Below are 22,235 nucleotides of genomic sequence, written 5' to 3'. Positions count from 1 at the left end.
CACAGCAGGAACATTACCTGCAGTCAAGGGAGGCGGCCAATCCACAGTAACCAATGTGGGGGAGAGCAAGTGGGGTAACCACCCTGACCCAAGTCTTCTCCCTGAGTTCTCACTGGCAGAATCAACAGATGTCAGAAAGCGAAAAAGCCCACTAACCAAGGATGTCAGCCTCTTGGTCACAGAGCAGAAAGGACCTTGAGGGGATCTGGAGAGGCAACAGGGAGAGAACTAGTGAACATCGAGCGTGATTACAAAGTTATATTTATTTGTGGTTGGAATAATCTGTTTATAAAAAGTAGGCATTCATTTTATAGTAATTAACATGCCTGAGACATCTCTTTGGGGTGTCTCATTGAATCTGAGTGTACATTAGGTCTCCTATCAAAACACCTGGAATAAAGAAACCACTGTCTGCTCAGAGAAACTGGAGAAATGCTTGCTGGAGCAATACAAAGAAAGATCCATGTACATGCATCTGCACTGTGCATGCAAGCTCCTCCTAAGATAAAAGCACATGCATGAAAGTAAAGAAATAACTATCTCCATGTCCTGGAATGATGGAGTGACACCATCTGTAAAGAACATTTTGCATAGCGCCTGGCACACGAACAGTACTCAATGATAACCACTGCTGTGACTGCCACAGCTGCATTCTGACCTCTCTGTCAGTCTCTGACAGACTGACAAACGTCCCACTATGGAGTACCCCGTGTCTTACACCTGACGCTCTGTGTCATAGTGCCTGGGCTTAGTGCTTCACATATGTGAAGTGATCAGTTAAGGTCAGATAATGAAGATAACAGTGAAGGTTGTCATACACCATGTCTGACCATCCTGTTATTCAGTAATTATTCATCTCCCCTTCCCTTCTTAAAAGAGGGTCTCTATTTTAGAACTATAATAAAATACCTTATACTGAGTAATCTATAAACAACAGAACTTTCTTGTTCACAATTGGCGGTTGGGAAGCCTAAGACCAACATGCCAGCAGACTGTCTAGTGAGAGCCCATTCCTCATAGAAAACACCTTACAGGCAGGACAAGGACAAGGGAGTTCACCAAAGCCTCTTTCCTAAGGGCAACAATCCCATTCAGAAAGGTGGGACCCTCATGACTTACTTTCCAAAGTCCCACATCTGAATATTACTACAGTGGGTACCGGTTCCAACATAAGAATTGCGGGGGATGGAGTCATCAACAGACCATAGCAAAGAGAATGCTCTTGTGTTCCACATTGATGTTGAGCTTAGCCCTGAGACCTGCTCTAAGGGTATATGGGCCCTGCAGGCAGAGACTTTTAGAGCGCCTGCAAGTCTTCACTATCTCCTGCCCTCCACATTAGGAACACCACACCCCAGCGTGGGACCAGGTGTGTGCTAGATCACAAGTCAACCAACTACCTGCAACAATGTTGCTTCCACCTGTTCTCCCAGACTCCTAAGCAAGGAAAAAATGTTTCCATTAGCCATTAAAATTTTGTGAATTTTTTTATGGAGCAATAATAAAGAACAATCTGACTAATCCATATTAACAAGGTAGTAAAGGCATGCTAGAATAAAAAAGTGGAAGTAACATAAGATTCAGGGTCCAATTCAGTGGAGTTCAAACCACATCCCTGATAGCTACCGGATACATCACCCTGATTGGGCAAGCCTCAGTTAACTCTTCCTCCATGGACTACTCTACTAACAGTATCTAGAAATCACCTATCACAGTGCCTGGCATCCAAGTTGATAAATGGAAGAAATAACAATTAATAAGGGATGGCACAGTATCTTCCCCAATTATCCATGATTATTAACATTCTAAACTAGAAACTCTTCATCTCAATTAAATATTTCTTTATAACAAACCTCAGGTAAATAAAATAGTGAGATCATGGCTCAAGTCTGGAGCTTACAAAAGCATCTAGTAGAAAACTGCAGTTTGAAATACACAATGTGCTTTCTAAAACCTCTGAGTAGTCACAAATATGAATCCCTGTTTTGTCAGAGTAAAAGAATGCATTCTTTGTGAAGAAAAAATTATTAGTTGGTATCTTCCAGACTAGTGATTTAAATTGCAATCAAATCTACAGTAGGTGCCCAGTTAATCCATTTACATGATCATTGTTAAACATTTATTAAATGCTTGTGCAAGCTAAAGTATGTCAAATGTGTGGTTTTGTTCACTGAGCTCCAAAAAAGTCAAGAGCATGAAGTTCTAAAAGCATTAACTAATCCCAACATGTACACCTGCACAAAACAGGAGCACTTGCAATTACTGAAGCACAGAAAAAGATTTTTGATCTATAGAAAAGGCATTCAGAAAATGTTACCACTAGGGAGTAACAAAAGATTTATTTGGATTGTAAAATTTGACTAGAAAAGAAATTTATCTAAGGCAAGAACTCAACTTCTGAGACTTTAAAGAAAAGATACAATCTGGTTTGGGAATGCAGCATAGTATTTCTTTTCTTTCTTTTTTTTTTTTTTTTTTTTTTAGTATTTCTAAGCCACTAAGCACAGGAGTGCTTACGTGAAGGTCCCTGGGCTCCCACTCCAGACCTAGTGAATCAGAATTCTGTGGGAATGTAGCCTTGGCATCAGTGTTAACAAACTCTGGGGGTGATTCCTGAGCACTGTAAGTTTGAGGACTGCTACTCAATACAAGTCATTGAGTAACCTATGGCTGCTAACCAAAAGGTTTTGAAAATAAAAATCTACTTTCTGCCCACAGATCAAGTGAAGGTGACAGAGTCTGCAGGGCTAACTGGCCATCATTCTGCCAGCAGCGTAAACCATGATATTTAACAGTGGGAGGCAAACAATTGATGATCTTTCAACAGTAGTGTGAACCCAGCAGTACCAAGAGGACAATTCTCTTGTTGAACATACAATTTCCAAACTTCTCTTCAACCCTAGCATCACTGTGGCACAAGTCTAGACAATCGTTCCTTTTTAGCTTCTTGGGCTTGAAGGCTAAAATCTTCAAGTAGTAGTTAGGAAGGGAGAAGGAAGAAAGATGGTTATCATTTTTAAATTATTTAATTTTAGAGAGGGAAACAGACGAGCTCATATACACTTCCATCTGCTGGTTCACCCCCCAAACGCTCAGGATACAGGAATCCAATCCATGCCTTTCACATGGGTAGCAGAGACCCAAATACTTGAATCATCACCTGCTGTCTCTCAGGGAATACATTAATAAACTGGGCCCTGCACCCCATGGGAGACCAGGATAAGTACCTGGCTCCTGCCATCAGATCAGCGCGGTGCGCCGGCCGCAGCGTGTCAGCCACGGCAGCCATTGGAGGGTGAACCAACGGCAAAGGAAGACCTTTCTCTCTGTCTCTCTCCACTCTGCCTGTCAAAAAAAAAAAAAAAAAAAAAAAAAAAAAAAAAAAAAAAAGAGCAGAGGTGGGAATCAAATCCAGGCAATCTGATACATAATGGGGGTGTCCCAAACTATACTTAACACCTGCCCAATTAAGAACATTATTATAAGGAAATCCTAAACTATATCAAAAACATCAAGAAGTTCAAGCCTTTTCCTCTCCCTACAGTAGAGGAAAAAACCTTGTTTTCTTTTCTACGTGAAGGAAGCTGAAAATATAATGAGGCAAGGGAAATGTAACTGTAGTTTTAAAAATTAAAACATCCTCTGGGGAGGTAAATCAGAAACATATGCACTGAAAGCAAATGGAAGAGCAATGGGTTACCACTGAGGAAATGTGGGTTCTGGTCCTGTTTACATCCTCTAATGTAAATGTGACCTTACACGATTCACTGAGCCACTTTTTCACTCAAGGGAGTTAAGGTTTATAAGGAAAGAGCTTTGTAAGGCAGCAAGGAATGTCAAAACTAAGTGTCATTATTATCATCAGTGACGAAATGTATTTTCTGTAATTCAGAATGTAGCAGAACAAATGTAGGGCAATGAGTTGTTTCAACAGAGGCAAAGGATATCAAATTCTTGGAGTCAAGAATTCTGGGAGCAGTTTTATCATCACATGAAACTATACATACTGTTTCTAAAATAACACCCAAGGTAAAAACAAATAACATGGCACATAGGGGCAAAATCTAGGCCACTCTCACTGAACTGCTCCTGTTTCTCACTTTATCCAGGTGCAAGACCAAGATTCAACTTCTCAACAAAAATAACTCAATGTGGCTTGGTGCAGTCATTCAGATAATGGTGGTTAATGATTCAGCACAACCTCTTCCTACTGACCTATCTACCCACATCTAATCGAGTTGCCAAGCTAAGTTCCCCAGCTGGAGCATCACATAAACAATGAGACTACAAAGAAAATAGAAAGAATGATCAGTATGGGGCCAGCACTGTGGCATAGCAGGTAAAGCTGCCACCTGCAGGGCCGGCATCCCATAAGGGTACTGGTTCTAGTCCTGGCTGCTCCTCTTCCAATCCTGCTCTCCGCTATGGCCTGGAAAAGTAGTACAAGATGGTCCAAGTGCTTGGACCCCTGCACTCGCATGGGAGACAGAGAAGCACCTGGCTCCTGGCTTCAGGTCACCGCAGCTAAAGCTGCTGTGGCCATCTGGGGAGTGAACCAACAGAAGGAAGACCTTTCTCTCTCTCTCCCTCTCACTGTCTGTAACTCTACCTCTCAAATAAATAAATGAAATCTTTAAAAATAAATAAATAAATCTTTTAAAAAAATGAAAGGATGATCAGTGGTCACTGTCATCAGTCAATGGGTCCATGATTCTAAGAACTTTGAAATCTGTTTAACACTTTATCACCCTGAGATTTTAGATCAAATTTAAGTGTACTTGTAATTATGCAAGGAAATCCATTACTTATCTTTAAAGGAGGGATAGCACAGTGTACTGTAGGTCCTCAGGACTAAGTTTGAAAGCTGGCTCCAAGTTTCCTATCTTCTGTAAACCTCGGTCATGAGGTTCATATTATGAGTTCATAATTATGTTATATATGAGTTCATATGAGCTCATAATTATTAGTCCTTCCCCATGTGGCTGTTGGGACATTTAAATAATACCTGATTATAAAACCCTTTGTACAGTGTCTTGCACATTGTAAGTACTTGATGAGGTCTTTTTATTCGAGGTAGCAGTATGGAATAGGCACTCATTAAAGGTTAACTCTCCCTTTCTCATTTTGTACTTCAAAGGTACAATACATTCCAACCAAATTATGAAGTAACAATAAAATACAGTATGTGCCTAACTCAGGACTGAGTTTTCCTGATGTTGACATTTTCTTTCATTATGGTTTTGGAAACCAATTTTGAAATTTACCCTAGCTATAATTAGAGCCAATGGATAAAATATTGCAGCTTAAATTTGAGTTGGTGCCTTCAGTTTTTTTTTTTTTTTTTTTTTTTTTTTTTGACAGGCAGAGTGGACAGTGAGAGAGAGAGACAGAGAGAAAGGTCTTCCCTTGCCGTTGGTTCACCCTCCAATGGCCGGCACACCACGCTGATCCGATGGCAGGAGCCAGGTACTTCTCCTGGTCTCCCATGGGGTGCAGGGCCCAAGCACTTGGGCCATCCTCCACTGCACTCCCTGGCCACAGCAGAGAGCTGGCAACCGGGACAGAATCCGGCGCCCCGACCGGGACTAGAACCCGGTATGCCGGCGCCGCAAGGCGGAGGATTAGCCTAGTGAGCCACGGCGCCGGCAGTTTTGATTTTAAGTTTTTTTTATTTGAAAGGCAGAGTTATAGAAAGAGAGAGGGAGAAAAACAGATCATCCATCTGCTGGTTCACTCCCCAGATGGCCACAATGGCAGGGGTTGTGTCAGGCCAAAATCAATAAAGAGCCTGGAGTGTCCTGCTGGTCTCTCACGTGGCTGCAGGGGCCCAAGCACTTGGTCCATGCTTGCTGCCCTTCCAGGTGCATTAGCAGTGAGCTAGATTGGAAGTGGAGCAGCTGGGTCCGGAACTGGCACCCAAATAGGATCCCAGCACTGGAGGCACTGGCTTAGCATACTATACCACAACAATGGCCCCAGTCTTATTTTCCTAGTCAATATTCAATACAGCTTTTCAAACATTTTTTTCTAATGTTACTGATGAACAGTACCTCTAAAATGACAACTTCCTGCTACCTGTTCTAATCACCGTCATCACGGGGCCTGGCATGGACCGAAGGTTTGTGTCCTTCCAAAACTCATGTGTTGAAACCCTAACCTCCAGTGTGCTGGTACTTGGAAGTGATTACATATAGATAAAGTCTTGAAGGTGAACCCTCCTCTCATAAGAGGAGAGACCAAAGCCACCATGTGAGGACACAATAAAATGTGGTCACTCGGCAAGCCCTGCATAAGACCTTCACCATAACCACACTGCCATCTGATCTCAGACAACAGCACTGCAGGCTCCAGAACTATAATCAACACATGTCTGCTATTTAAGCCACCCAGTCTTTCGCTTTGGTTATAGCAACCTAAGCTGACTAAAGAAAAGCTGAATCTGTATATATGACACACATTAAATTTGTACACTTAATTTAAAAAAGATGCTACATATTCAAACCACAAAGAACTGATTGAATTGTTAAGACTTTTAAATATTTTATGAAATATTTAAAATATGCGTAAATGGTAAAAAATAAACATTCTATGAATTTTTAGAAATTTATCTAATAAATATGCCCTGAAAGTTCTAACATCACCTACACAAATAGAGAAGACACAGCCCCTCTCTTGAGATTTCCATTTAATGACATCATTAAACTAGAAATCTCAATGCATTGTGCTATTATAGGAACACACATATGCATGTGTCCAGACCCATGTGCACACACACCTGCATGTATTCAGACACAAGCACATTTACAGAGAAATAATGACAATGAGAATTCAAAAAAAATTTATGTCTGTGTCTACGATGGAGCATAAATAAGAGAAAAATGAATATTTGGACAATTTTCTCCATATTTTAAAGTGTTCTATAAAACAATTCTTACAAATACAATATTATAATCAACTATTAATAAAATTCTCAAGTCTCCTCTATCCTACTAAAATAACATTTCTGAAAACACATATCTGTACATTAGTGGCACATATACAGCGCAAATACCCATCATTCATGAGTCAGATGTATCTATGAACCATGAAAGCCCAAGAAACTAATTCAATACCTCTTCAGCAGAGCCCTAATGTAAAGGAAAAGCTTTCTATTCTATAAGATCCATTTGAAAATCCATTTCACACCTCTAATTTAAAGCCAATTCAAATCTAATTTACTTTATCAGAGCCCTTCATTTTGTAAGGGTCAGAAGTACAATCATCAGAAATTACAATTACTTATGCTTATCAAGAGACAACCTGGTAGCAGTATAGCTGAGCAAGAAAAAAAAAAACAAAACTAAAGTGAAATGCCCATTGGAGAGCATGGGTCTTATTGTATGAACAGATCTTACAAGCCAACACATTCTAAGAAAAAGCTTTAACTTGAGCCATCTCTATACCAAATGCAGTATCATTTATCACTCTATTTTATAATCACCATATCCCTTTTGCAATTTTGATGATTTAAGAGAGGTAACATCTGCAGCATAAAATATTAAACTTACCACTTTCATCATCTATATTGAACCTTCCAAGCCCGCTGCCATCCCTGATGGAGTACTGGATCTCTCCATCCCTCCCAGAGTCTTCGTCTTGAGCAGTCACCTGTAGCACACTTGTTCCAATGCGTGAGTTTTCTTTTACAGATCCAACGACAGCAAAGTCCGGGAAATAGGGGGTGTGGAGATTTTCATTGACATCCACTACTTCTACTTCAACAAAGGAAACAGATGACAGAGAGACAGGCCGCCCTTTGTCTTTGGCCCGAACTGTGAGGTTATAGAACTGCTGTTTTTCATAGTCTAGCTCTTTGCTCAAGCGGATGGCACCACTTGCTTTATCTATTTCAAATCTCCCATTATAGTCATTGACCAAAGAATAGCGTACTTGACCCCCCAATCCAAGATCTGGATCATGAGTCTCCAACCAAGCAATGACAGTGCCAACAGGGAGATCTTCAAGAACTTTCACACTATAGCTACTGGGAATAAACGTGGGGGAGCAATCATTGACATCATCCAAGAAAACCTTAAGAGTAACAACTGAAAACAGCTGCTGACCACTTTCTGCCTTGTCTCTGGCTTCTATTTTTAAAGAATAGTTTGCTTTGGATTCCCGGTCCAACTGGTCAGCTACATAAATGATTCCAGTTGAGCTGTTAATAGCAAACTGCTGTGTATCCGTCAAGACTGAGTAAGTCACTTCTCCGTTAGAACCCAAGTCTTTGTCTCTGGCTTCCACTTGAATAATCTCAGTACCAATGCCTGAACTTTCCAGAATATTCACAGAGTAACTGTCCTGAAGAAAAACTGGGTTATTGTCATTAGCATCCTCCACATTGATGGTCAACAACCTCCATGAAGATTTCTGTGGATTCCCTAAGTCATAGATGGTGATATTAAGGAGATAGAGGTCTGTGTGCTCTCGATCCATGGGCATGAGGACTTTAAGTTGCCCTGTCTCCATGTCAATGTTAAAGCAACTATCTGTATTTCCATCAGAGATTGTAAATAGCACCTTTCCATTGAAGCCAGAGTCGGCATCATAGGCTTTAATCTTCAGAATGTTAGCACCAACTGGCATATCCTCCTTCACAGCCACATCAGAAGGAAAAGACTTGTCAAAATGTGGTCCTTGCCTGTTAATGGAATAAAAGTCAAGAAATCCATCTTCCAGATTCAGTTTCCCATTTGCTTTTGCCTTAATGAGTAGTTTCTCTGCCAGCTTTTGAGCCACACGAGTTTCTCTGCAACTGAAGCTCTTTGAAGACACTTTCCCATGGAGAATTGAAATGTTAATAGCCATGGGGTCTGCAAAATTCTCTCCATCAGTTGCTGTAATTCTCAGGGCAAAATTACCATTTTTAATGCCGGAGTTCACAAGTGATTTTTTAAGCTGCAAAACACCAGAGTCTGGGTTTAAGTAAAAGAAACCAAGGTCATTGCCAGAAATGATTTTGTACTTTACAAGTTCAAGTTCATCAATATCGATTGCTGAGACAGCTGTGATGTGACCACCAACTGGAAAGTCATATGAAATAACTCCCTGGCAAGCCACTTTCTCAAAGAGGGGGCTGTTGTCATTAACATTACCTATTCGAATAGTCACATTTACCTCACTTTCATGGCGGTACGGTGAACCCCAGTCAGAAGCTCTAACAATGAATCTGTAAGTTTCTGGAGAGGATTCAAAATCCAGTTCTTCAGTTGTGCTAATAACACCTGTAAACTGGTTAATGGCAAATGGTAACAAATTCAAGCTGGCAATACTATAGGTGATATACCCATTTTCTCCTTTATCTTTATCGTAAGCTGAAACCATCAGAACACTGGTTCCCACAGGAACACTTTCATTTACAAAAGCATCGTACAATGGCTGCTGAAACTCTGGGGTGTGGTCATTTGCATCTTCTATGCCAATGGTTACCTGCGCTTTTAAATCTCCTTCCTTGTTCTTCACCTCCAATTTATAAACTTCCTTCTTAACGGTATTCAGTGGCTGAGCTGTGACAATCAGCCCTGATCGAGGGTTAATTTTGAAGTACTCTGCATCCTCACCAGGAGATAATTTGTATTCCACATCTGGAGGCTCAGGAATTAATTTTACTATAGCAACCATGACACCAGGAGGGGAAAACTCGCTTATGCTCACATCATATTCTTCTTTTTCAAACCTAACTGGGACAGTGTCTCTTCTGGGGTTGGCAATATGGACCATCTTTAATGCTGAAAACTTCTGAGGTGACCCTTTGTCTTTTGCTTGAAGGGTGAGATTGTAGCCATAGAAAAAGCTCTCCCAGTCAACCTGCTTCCTCTCCTTAATCTTGTACTCATTCATCCACTTTCCTTCCTTAGCCAGGAAGAACTGGTCTAAAGGGTCGCCAGCCACAATAGAGACAGACTCAATCTCTCCATTGGCTCCCTCATCTAGGTCATCGACAGTTACCACTGCATATGTCGGTTCTTTGTCCAATGAGAAAGGTATGTGAGTGACCACATGGATGGTTGGAGCATGTTCATTTATGCGTTCAATGTGAACATAAAGCTTTGCAGTACTGCTCACTCCATTGTTTCCGTAGAGTTTCATTCCCCGGTCCACAGCCAAAATTTCCAGATCATACCTATTCTTTTCATCATAATTTAATCGTCCACTTAAAGAGATGACACCACTTGTGGGGTGAACTGAGAAGAGATCAACTTTGTTTTTAAAGTAGTAGTAGAATTCCCCATTGGACCCAATATCTGCATCTGTTGCTGTCACTTGAGCAACGCTAGTCCTTAGAGGTGTGCTCTCTGCTATGGTAACAGAGTATGTTGTGGGTGAAAACAGAGGTCTCAGATCATTCATATCTAAGACCTGTATATTCACTTTGGTCCATGCTTCCAAATCCTCTCCTCTGACAGAACCTTTTACTATCAATAAATAATTGTCCTGAATTTCCCTATTCAGTATGGCAGAATTGCCACCTTTAGTTCTTATTCTGAGAAAACAGAAATCTGCAATGACGACTTCCTCTGCTTTGAAAAAGCCTTCCTCATCTCCAGACACTATTCTGTATTTGATATCCCAGGACAGATCTATGAGGGTGATGCCCATTCTACTCTGGCTGTTCACGTAGGTCCTTGCTGCGGAGTTCTCATACACTGTAGCATTGTAAATGGAATGTGTGAAGTGGAAGCCCAGGGCTCCAGTCCCTGGCAGCCCCTGGGAGACAGTGGCCAAAAGCTTGAGGAGCAGGAGGACGAGGCAAGGAGGAGGAGGCCGTGTACCCACACAGTGTCCCATAATTATATCCATCACATCATACTTCCATCCTGGAGGGGAAGAAAAGAGAAAAAAGATAAATTAGCCTGGAAGAGAGGGGCAGATGGAATAAGAAATAACTGTCATGAAGCTGAGCTTCTTGAAAACTTCATATAAAATCTTTTTAATAAAACATCAATACTGGGAAAAAATGAGAAACCTTACCACTACTAGATAATATAGAATTCACAATCATGAGGGTTTAATCTTATCTTGTTTGAATGTTTTCAAATGACACTTTTACACTGTTGATGTGAGGCTTCTTACATTCTGAAGGTCAATTTAGAAATAAGTCTTAGAGACCTTTAGTGCATTTACCTTTGACTTAGAATTCTCTACAAGTTAATTATTATAAAGATATTTAGGCAAGTGTTCATTATAGCATACTTTAAAAAAAAAAAACAGAAAACATACTAAATGTCTATCAACAGAGAATCAAACAATTCATCATACATTTATACAATATTATGCAGTCAATGGAAATTATAAAAATATATGTATTTTCAGATGCAGTAAGATGTATTACTGGGGCCAGTATTGTGTTGTAGTGGGTGAAACTGCCACCTGCATGACCAGCATCCCCTATGGGTGCTGGTTCATGTTCAGCCACTCCACCTCCAATCTAGCTCCCTGTTAATGGCCTGGGAAAAGCACTGGAAGATGGTCCAAGAGTTTGGCCAGATGAAGCTCCTTGCTTCAGCCTGACCCACCCTCACTGTTGCAGCCATTGGGGGAGTAAACCAGTTAATGGAAGATCCACCTCTGTGTGTGTGTGTGTGTGTGTGTGTATCTTTCTCTCTATCTCTCTGTAACTCTTTCAAATAAATAAATAAATACATCTTTAAAAAAAGAGATGTAATGCTAAACAAAACCAAAGGTCACCAAACAGCATATGGGGTATGGTATTATTATTTAAACATCTGTAAGTATAATTTCACCTTTATGTTTAAAGTAGATTAACTGTATTGTGAGATTTGGGGGTATATTTGCATTTGCTAATTTGTTTCCCATGAACAATGTTCATCAATGGTTATATACTTCCTTATATAACTATAATCTCTTAGAGAAATACTGAAAATATTACCATCTTTTATCCTACTTACTTTAGTTAATATACAAACATCATCCAATGACATGAGAATGAGCAAAGTATCACAGACACCAGAGAGGGGACAGTCCCTAAGGAGCGGCATGACCTAATCTACATCCATTGCTGGACTGCACACCTCATCCTAAAGGAGAGAAGAGATTTCTTTCAAGAAAAATTTAAGGGATTATAAGAGGCACTTGCATTTATGTTCATGAGTGACTATGAAATTTCATCACTTGCCAGTTTTATGACCACGCATATTAAAAGATTAAAAACACTTTCCTATTGTCACCAGTAAAAATCTATCAAGTATTTTAAATGGGGCGGAACTCAGGGAAGAGGCTATTTATCAAGGTACAGTTAAATTTATATACATCCTGATGGCTCAGATTTTGGAAATCCCTAAATATGAATTCTTAAAACAAGCCATACTCTACAGCCCCCGACAGTCTCCTTCTCTTCCACTTCTACAGCATCTGAGGAGCTGAGGCACATTGCGAAATGTTATCATTTTGCAGTCACCCAAGAACTTAGGCAATGTATTAACTAGTTTTCTACTTTGTTATATTTAATCTTCAAAACAAACCTAATATACATATTATTTTTCCCAACTGTATATTAGAAAAATGAGGTCTAGAGGAGTTAATCTACATGGGTGGCATACTGTCTCAAGCTATATCCCCCAGTTGGTAAGCAGCAAAACAGGATCTTACACCCTGAGCATTCTAACTCTTATATCAATATTTTCTCTTTAAATTATTTGTAAACAAGGAAATAACTAAGGCTCCTAGAGGCACCTGTCATATTTTAATTCTATTGAGCTAATTATTATATATTATTGTTAATTAAAAAGCATAAAACCCATCCAGTACCTCTCCCTGTTTATCTCCTTTCTGATTTTAAATTAAGTCCAATTACTGAATGCAAGCTTAAAAAATATCCTATAGAAATTCAACATCTTAAAATAGCATAAATCGCTTTTGTTTATACAACTGTTTCATATCCAAGTTTATCAAAGCCTGTATTACTATAGCCATACAGTAGAGAAAACATCAGACCTCATCTTCCTCACTGTAGAATGGAGCAGAACTCAGGCTGTCTCTGTATGCACAAAGTCACAACCCCCCATGCTCCAATTCTATGCAACTCTACTCTATAGGATACTCTGATAAAGCAAAGCCTTGGACACGCATTTGTTTGGTTCTAACTCAGATGAAACACACAGCTCTTATTTGCTGAAATACCTAGAAACTCATGAATAGCAGATAGGAAAAAAAAAGCCCAGGTTTCATAGAGGGATTTTTTATAGGCAGAACTGACACAAGAACTGCAAAGTAGAGAGAGGGGATAGCATTGTATGACAGTTAATTTCACATGCAGTTCTAGACAATCTGTCCTTAGGAAACTGCTCACATGCTAACCCCATGGAAGAGGTAGAATATAGCTACTGGCTCAGAGAACCAGCACCAGGACCGAGTCAGACGGCGGTTCGTTGCCTTACTCACGAGGTTCAGAGAGAGACACCAGTGGGCTGCAGGTCACTTCGGAGGAATCTTTGGTAGGAAAACTATGCACTGGATGCAGCAGGTTCAGACATTCAAATTCAGAGAGTAGAGAACCTCACAGTACTGGTGTGATTGGAGGCACCTGTTTTGCAGCACACACTCAGCAGGGATATGGGTGCACCAGGCTTCTTGTTAGTGATCACGGATGCTAACTAGCAAGAACTCTAGAAATACTCCATATGCTTCAACAGACTTGTATATCATTATCTAAAAATGCTGAAAAGCAGTGCAGGATTTTCTGGTTCACTGCGAGCAAGGTGGAGGGTGATGAGGCTCTGAAGAGGGAATGCAAAGGCCATGCTACACTCTCTCAAAGTAACACACTGTGGCTACTCCCCTAGTCCTCCAGGGAAATACAAAGTCCAGTTCTGCCTCATTTCCCACTATTTGCAGCTGAGGATACTGCATATGAGAGCGCTTCTGCTGGTACTTTGTCCAAGGAGTCCACACTCCATGAACACCAGAGAGCAAAATCTCCACAAAGGTAGAAGCGACTTTTCTGAATTTTTTCTTAGTCTGCCTTCCAATCCCCACCCTGCTGCCTGCTGAAGAAACGCTGCCCAGGGGAGCTGCATTTGTGCGTCATCCCATTCCCAGGGTCCAGTGCTGCCACGCAGGTGGCAAACAATAGCAACCTGCTGAGCAGAGAGCATTAAACATAGATGTAACCAGAGACACAGGAGCCTCTCAGGGAACCTTCCAAATCCCCAAAATAAGCACGTCTCACTCCGCAGAACAGAATGAAGACATTATACAGGCCCAAAGGAGCCGTAAAGATCATCCAGCCTGATCCCCTAAGGTTACAGATGAGGAAACTGAGGCCCATAGAAGATGAAAACATTTCCCTATCACCAGCTCAGATTCAGAGCTACTGCCAAACCCACACGTGTGACAATCAAATTAGTTTTCACTGAGGTACAGAACAACTTTAAAGCTGTGGTTTGTCATCCTTGCGGAGCAATCTTCACATTCTGACACCTTATTACTCTCGCTGGTGCTACTCCTTCTTCTAGGTAGTTAATTGTTTCTAAGAAATCATTTAAGTGCCCCCAGGGCGTAGTAACTTTTACAAATCCTTCTGTGAATCTTTCAAAGCAAAGGATGCTGTCATAATATGAAAAAGCATCATTCAATTTAACTATTTGAAAATTGGTACTTCTGCATATTGAGTTCTCCTTTCAGCAAGATACATCACTGAAGTTCTTTCTTATACACCAGAATCAGTGGTCTTAAATGTAAACAGAAAATGCATCAAACAAAGCTTAAATGGAAAATGGAGTAGTATTATTGTGTACTGAAATTTGAATTTAATGCCAAAAAAAAAAAAAAAAAAACAAAAAAACTAAGCAGTGCTAAGATTGTCAGCTTCAGTTGTTGGAACTGAAATACCTCGTAAGGCTTTTGTATCTTTATTTTTGCAAAAGAAAAATAAAAGCCCTATCTGTCACAAATTATTTCAAAATCTTACAGTTTTTCCATTGATTTAGGAAATAAAGCAGTGCTAAAAGTTAGGAATATTATAAAATTTTGCAAATACTAAAATAATATTTGGGCTTTTTTTAGCATGCTAAAACAACTGTTTTGGTTTATTTTCTTCAAGAATATTGCTTTTTTCCATATTGAGGCTAAGCTATTTGTGAAGCCCATATGATAGTTATGATGTTTTAGATGTTCTGCACATTGATTTATTTTACTGCTTCTGGAATATTTTAAAGAAAGCACTTAGTTCCCAACCTCTGAGTCTATCTCCTATGACTGAGTACCATAATCAGTAATGTTTGTTATCTCCAAAGAGACCATCAAGCCACCAGTCTCAGAGACCTTTCTCTCAGGGGCTCTCCTGGTAGGCCTCCCCATCTGGTCCTTCTTGCTCTGAGGATGGTCTTAGTGGGGGCCTCAAAAGGCATGCAGACCTCATTCTTCCCAACTTGAACAAGTGCCAATGACCTGGGGGTAGGGGCAGGGAGTAACAACCAGCGGGCAGTCTCTGGGATAGCCCGGACACTATCAGTGCCTGCGCCTGCCTTGGCCAGCTGCGAATCTGTGTTCTGCCACCATTAACTGCCCCCTTAAATAGCTGAGCCTTCTGAACAGTCAAGAAGGCATCTTCGAAAAATATTCTATTTTCACTCCATCTCTTCCTGTCCTATAATTTGTTTTTAACATGACAGGGAGGGTTCTCAGGAAATGTGCTATGATAGGTTGTGAAACAAAGGTGATAGATGATAAGTCTTCCCTTACAGATGGTCTTCATCAAGATGACCTGTGTTTGAACTGTAACTTGAAGGTCACCACATACTGTGTGAAGTTCACACCCCTCACCAACACAAAGGCAGGATATGCAGTGGTTACTGGAGTGTGGGAGTTGGAATCCCAGCTCTGTCATTTACTAGCTGTGCAAACTTTGGTAATTTATATAACCTCTCTGTGCTTTAGCTCCTTCTTCTTTAAGATAGAGCAATGTCACCTACTTATTAGGATGTGAATTAATAAATATAAAGCACATAAAACTGCTTATGGCATATAAATATGCGATCATTAGCTACTGCTATCATTAACTAAGGTGGATTTTTGAACGCAGGCTTTGCTGCTTAATAGCTGGTTGTCCTGAGGCTACTATTTTAAGCTTATTAAGTCTCCATTTCCATATCTTTAAAACGGGGATTGTAAGAATTCTCACTGTGTGCAAGGCTCCCCATAGCATCTGACACACAGTAAGTGTGTTCAGAAGTACATGCACAAAATGGAAAACTAGTAGAAACTGGGTTAAGTATAAAGGATCTAAGGGGACTCTCACAAATATGAAAGCCACCCTTCCACAGATCCCCAACTCCTGTCAGAGGCTGAGGGTGGAGGCGGCAGTGCACTGTCTCAGAGGGGTTCTACGCGTGTGACAAGGGTCAAGGGCTGTTACCACAGCTATGTAATTGATTCCAACTCCCTCTTGTACTCTGCAACTTAGCAAAGTTGCCCTGGGGAGCTAGTCCTCGGAGCGGCATTTAATTCCTGAGGAGTGTGACCATGAGTTCCCTGTACGATGGTGGGTCCCAGAGCAGCCAGATGCTGCTAAGCCCCATCTCCTAGAGGAGCCTCTTGTGATACTGCTCAAATTACCATCCTCTTGGCACTACTTCATGTTCTGGGTCCTTGCTCCTGGAATCGGTTATAGACTGTCTGTATGACACACTTGGGAATGAAGTTTCATTCTCTGGCTAATGACTGCCTGAAAAGGAAAAAAAAAATGTTCATTCTGTGTGTGTGTGTGTGTGTGTATTAGTTTTACATAAGCCACTGTAGCTACAGAGTATATACAATAGTACACTAAGTATTTGGATCACAAATGACTCATGTCATGCCATTACTCAGGTTATAAAACCACACGTTGAACAAAGCCATGTGAAGTCCCTGAGTTTTACAGTCCAAAGGATCCTACAACCGTGTCATCCTATGCCCTTGCTTTACACCACCGAGGAAAGACTGAGAGGAGCTAAGTGATTTGGACAAGGTCATACAGCTCGGCAATAAAAAAGCTAAAACTGGACCTTCGCTCTCCACTGTGAATTTGACTCTCACTTTACTCTTGCCTCCTTTAGGACTTCAGGTCTCTACTCACCCACATCTACCACATCTACAAGTTTTACTCTCTAAGGTTTCACTAGACTGCCTCCCACCTACTCTACAGAGCCATCACAGAGTCTCCCCACTGGCACGAGAGCTCCACCTGCACAGCTGAACTCTTGAGCTACAGAGGGTGGCACAACTGCACGGCTCCATTCACCCGGGAGCTTCTGACTCTGTGAGTCTGGGCTGGGGCCGAGAGTTGACAATTCTGAGAATGCCCTAGGACACCATGCTGGCCCTGCGACGACACTTTCAGAGCCACTGTACTTGTCGCCATGAGCTTTTCCAAAAGCACTTACTTCCTCGTGCTTCCGTGTGTCTTTGAACTACATAGTGAACCATAATCTCCCTACAGGAAATTCTTAAGCCTTTTTTTTTTTTTTTTTTTTTAGTATCCAACAACTTGAAAAGGCAAAATTCAATTGTTTCAACGTAACTGGGCTAGTCAACACACCCTAACTCTGAAGCTTACTCCAAGAAGATGAAAATGAGTGTCAGACAAGTCAAGGATTATAATCATAACATTTGGAGACTGTGGGGGAAATGGCTAACCCACCATTTCCCAAACTGCATCCCATGACACTAATTCATTAGATGTGACTAGGTGTGCAACTAGAAGCCTCTTTATGAAACACTGGTTGAACAAAAGTAAAGATTTAATTAATTTGGAGCTTTAATATACTCCAATACAAACTTTCTCTATCTTCAATTCTTAGTAATCTATAAACTTGTCCTACTTTGTTATCGCCATACAAAATAACATTGTATATCTGTAATAAATTTTCACTTTCAAACATTTCATGGTGCACAGTCAGGATTTCACAAACATGTGCTGCATTCACAAGCCTACTATGCAGTTGTGATTCCTAGGGCTACAATATACACAATTTCTAAAATTTATCTGATCATGAATCACCCCCTCCATTACCATCAGCACTCCTTCAGCTGACAACACATACACACACACACATCTACAGTGCATACAGAAGAGTGTTTTGTGGAATACAGTTCGGGAAATACTGGTTGAGTCTAAACTACATATTACAGCTCAGACAGCTACGCATTGTAGCTCAAATGTCAACCTGGAAAGCTCTGCAGGTGGGTGTAATCCTAGGGTTCGTGAGATTAGGTCATTATTCTCCCTACATCATAGCATGGGGAAATAGTTTTCCTTATAACTAAACTGAGTTATCCCTGAAGATAACACTTCTAACACTTGTCATATTGTAACTGAACAATGAAATAACTGTTGCAGTTTGCTCTGCTATTTGTCTTTTCCCAATAACAATGAAACTAGTAGAGAATTTGCAGAGTTCTGTGAGCTACACAAAGGGAAGAGCTTTATTAATACTTGATAATCATGCATCCTATTTCATAAGTTCTATTACATATTTTTACTTAGTCAAAGGCCAGGAAATACCCTGAGGTGCAAAACCTAAAGCTACGTTCATATTGCACCCCTCTCTGGAAGTTCCTGCTTATATACTGTGAACCCTCCATCTAAGCAAAGCTTTAAAAGAATAATATCTGACCGACAAGGATATAATATCACCTTCTGTCATTCTGCACAATGAAAAAAAATCTCAAACCAAAGCCCACAGTCAATTCTGCCAACTAGCCAGGCAGACCATTACCCAAACCGTACCCTTTTCATTAGAATAATACTGTAAATTCTGCCTTTTTCCAGTGGTGCAAATCTTCCTGTTGTCTGAAAGTGGTCTCTCAGGAGAAAAGTCAGTCAGCATGAAGCAAGTGTAATTCAAGTTGGTTCTGAGAAAAATGGAAGATCCAGCCACACAGCGGCAGTGTTATGAATACCCTCCTTTATTTTCTCCCCAGGTGCTGGGAATATTTCCATACAACACTGGTTAATGTCAAGTATCATTTCATCAGTAAATGCTTCAAATGCAGGGGTAATTCAACCAGGGGCTATCAGAAGGAAAGATTAGCATGTTGTTCAAGCCTTTTAAAAATCACTTCTCTCTCTGGAGAAAGAAATTCATCATTGTGTAAGAGAGAGAGAGAGTGAGAGAGAGAGGATATAATTTGCTCCTATGCTTGGCTGTCTGGGCAAAGGTTCCAGAAAAATGCATGATTTTAATATTTCTCTGGGGTGCCGGGTAAATATATTAGTATTCTTATATGCTTAAGTTAAAGTGCAGTGCCAGCCTTTACTTTGGAATAGCTGCCTAAGAGTGAGTAGGACCTTTAAGCAGTGCTAGTTCCAGTAGTGGCTTGTGGAGGAAAGGTGTTCAGAGTCTCTGCTTGCACTCTGGATCCAGTGGACACTTACTGCTCTGTCATATTCCTGCCCTCTGCCATATGTCCACAAGTTCACACTCACCATCCCCATTGCCACTCCCTTTTAGAAATGCATCTCCTTCAAGGAAGGGTGTCTGCGTGGTAAAGCCTGCAGTGAGGAAGGCAGAGTGAGGCAGCTTTCACACTGCACCCTTTCCCTGCTGAGAAAGCTGAGGTCACGCAGGGCAAGCCAAAAGCCAGTGCATGCTGTCAGGAGGGCTTGGGCACTCAGAGCTCTGCCAAGTGAGTGAGGTACTGGGGTTTCTGGGGTTCCTTTTCCCGAGAGCTGAAACTCCAAGGAAAACGTGATCAGTGATGAAACATCCTGAAGTTGAGGGAGCACTTCTGAGAGAATATACTATAATTCAATTCCACTTCTTCCCAGGTTTCACAGGGCTCGCCCTGGACAAAGACTCTACAGACTGCGGAGGGCTGTTATGAAAGTGCCTGTTTCTGTGGCTACACGTCACTCTTAGAATATAAAGCACTGTCAATGACTCCCCACGCAGTAGCTAAACAATGTAAAACTGCTACAGGAATCCAGTGGGGAAGAGAAGCACACCCAGTTCAAACAACAATACCAGGTTGCCTGGAAGGGGCAATACCTGTGTTGCCAGGTAGGGGAAGGAGAAAAACTGTGCAAGACATTAATGGCTGATACTTCAATCTTTGACAGTAATCCTGATACTTTTAAAAAAGGGAAGAGGAGAAAAATCATATAATATATGGAAGGAAGAGTCCACCATGGAGAGAGAGACACAGAAATTGTAACATGGGAGGAGACAAAGATGATTTGGAAGCAGGCAGGATTTAAGATACCTTGCATGATGGTCAAGAAGGCAGTCTGCAAGCTTGCTGACAACCCAGAAATCTTGTCAGTCTCATCTCTTCACATTGCTATCGCTGAAAGTGTATCTCAGTAAACAAGGAAAAATGCAAATATGGTACCCTCAGTTCTCCCCTGTTCTGCATTAACGTTATTTGTTACCGACTGATGTATTTATGCTGGCACTGCCTGTATTAGTACTCAGCACTAATGATACCCAGGTGAGCAGTTCAGTTCCCATGCGAGACAACCCCATCTTCCTAGAACACATCAGCACAGGCAGCTCTCAACTACCCTTCATCTCACCTGAAAGCCTCAAGCCTGCAGAATAGTCAGTCAGCTGGATCTTCCTCTTCTACACTCATTTCAAACATACTTCCTTTGTGGCAGGCAAGTGGCCGAACTGTAGACACTTTTGTAGATACAGCTTGAAGAAGTTGTCTAAGAACCCCTGGCTAGTTATTTTCAGCATAAGTAACATCCAGCCTGAGATACTAGCTCCAAGACAGGTTGCTATCACAAAGCAGCCATGAACAGACAAGGTGTGACAACACCAAGGCCAAACAAGATGCTGCCCCATAAAGGCATCCCCAGAGTGCATGCCAAGGGAAGAAGATTCTCTCTGGAAAACTAAAGACGAACAATGTAGGTCAATGGAGCTCACCCTAAGAGATATTGAATGGCTTTTCTGGATCTCCAAGACTCCTGCTGCACATCTTAATTTTCTAAGAATTAAAGCCAAGCATGGGTGGACTAGGGAAAGGACTTCCTGGGACACACTGTATCCTTGCAATAAAGGTCCATTACCAAGGATACGCACTTGTTTTGCTTCCCCAATCCCCTCTCCTGGGAACTCTGATAACATTTTTGGAAATTAAAACTTGAAGTGAGAAATCAATCAAGTATACCAGGTTAAAAGAATTATATATAGGAATTTGACGAGTTGCAATCCAGGACCTCGGAGATGGAATAGCGCAAACCTCCAGACACAGGTGCTTTGTGTAAAGATCCTCACTAGCTTTAAACACCCACTCTTGCCTCCACCATTGCATTCCTGGTGCAACCAACCAGCCACATACTTAATGCATTATAAAGACTAGAGTCGTTAACCCAGTTGAGAAGGTTCTACCACATCTGGCTCTTTTTTTCTGGCCTCGTCTCAAACCCTCTGATTTCTAGGCACACCTGTCTCTCTTCTCTTCCTGGCAGAGCACCTCCTGTCCCAGGTGCTTTGCATGTGTTTCCCCTAAGTTCAATCCTCTTCCTCTTCCCAATTTCCCAACATGCAAACACATGCATACATTCATCTCCACCTCTATATCCCTAAAATTTCCAACTATCTGTGTCCCTCTGTGTTGTCCTCAAAACACTCAGAGAATTTCCTTTGTAACAATACAATTCTAGTGACATTTTACTAAGACTATTTTATATCTGCCATCCCAACTTGACTATAAATTACAGGAAAGTAAAGACTGTCTCAGATGTACATTGTTGTTGCCCTATTCCAAACATACTGCTTGGCACATAAAGGTTATTCACTAAATATCTGTTGTTGGATAACCTTTAAGTATGTTATAAAACTCCAAGAAAATATAAGCCTCATGGAGATTGTTCCTGCAATCAGGGAAATTCTGTCCCTCAGGGAATATCTGACAATCACAACAGGAATTTTTTGTTGCCACAATGAGAAGGGTGCTACTGGCATCTAGTGGGTACAGGTCAGGCACATTGCTAAATGTTGCACACAGGACAGCCTCCACAAAAAGATTTAACTTCCTTAAAATCTCAGTCGTGCTAAGATTAGGAAACTCTGATTAGAGAAACTGGTGCAGCTATACTGAGAAGGATAGAGCCAAAAATTATAAAAAACAATTCCAAGAAGAATGGTTGCTTAGCAATAGTAGTGCACTGAGCACTTCTGCTGTTGAGATCTTCCTGGGAGAATGCCCCTGGTGATGTAAGCTCTAGGAAGCTGGAGTTAAAAATT

The 22,235-nt window shown here is 41.1% G+C and overlaps 1 protein-coding gene across 7 annotated transcripts in view; it reads right to left on the bottom strand.

The window, feature by feature from the left end:
* Nucleotides 1-22,235, bottom strand: part of FAT3 (FAT atypical cadherin 3) — a 687,279-nt gene that overhangs the window by 530,494 nt on the left and 134,550 nt on the right. For all 7 annotated transcript variants that reach the window (XM_051850343.3, XM_089312010.1, XM_089312007.1 and 4 more), the window contains one exon: nt 7,548-10,856. In XM_051850343.3, the coding sequence (XP_051706303.3) occupies nt 7,548-10,839 (3,292 nt within the window). In that variant the 5' untranslated portion in view covers nt 10,840-10,856. The remainder of the gene's footprint in view (nt 1-7,547; nt 10,857-22,235) is intronic.

The sequence above is a fragment of the Oryctolagus cuniculus genome, chromosome 1 (genome assembly GCF_051225735.1).
Source record: "Oryctolagus cuniculus isolate XC-2025 breed Fujian yellow rabbit chromosome 1, ASM5122573v1, whole genome shotgun sequence".
In the NCBI taxonomy this organism is placed as follows: Eukaryota; Metazoa; Chordata; class Mammalia; order Lagomorpha; family Leporidae; genus Oryctolagus; species Oryctolagus cuniculus.
The sequence above is the reverse complement of the archived record's forward strand: the minus strand, read 5'-3'. Positions and strand labels throughout refer to the sequence as shown.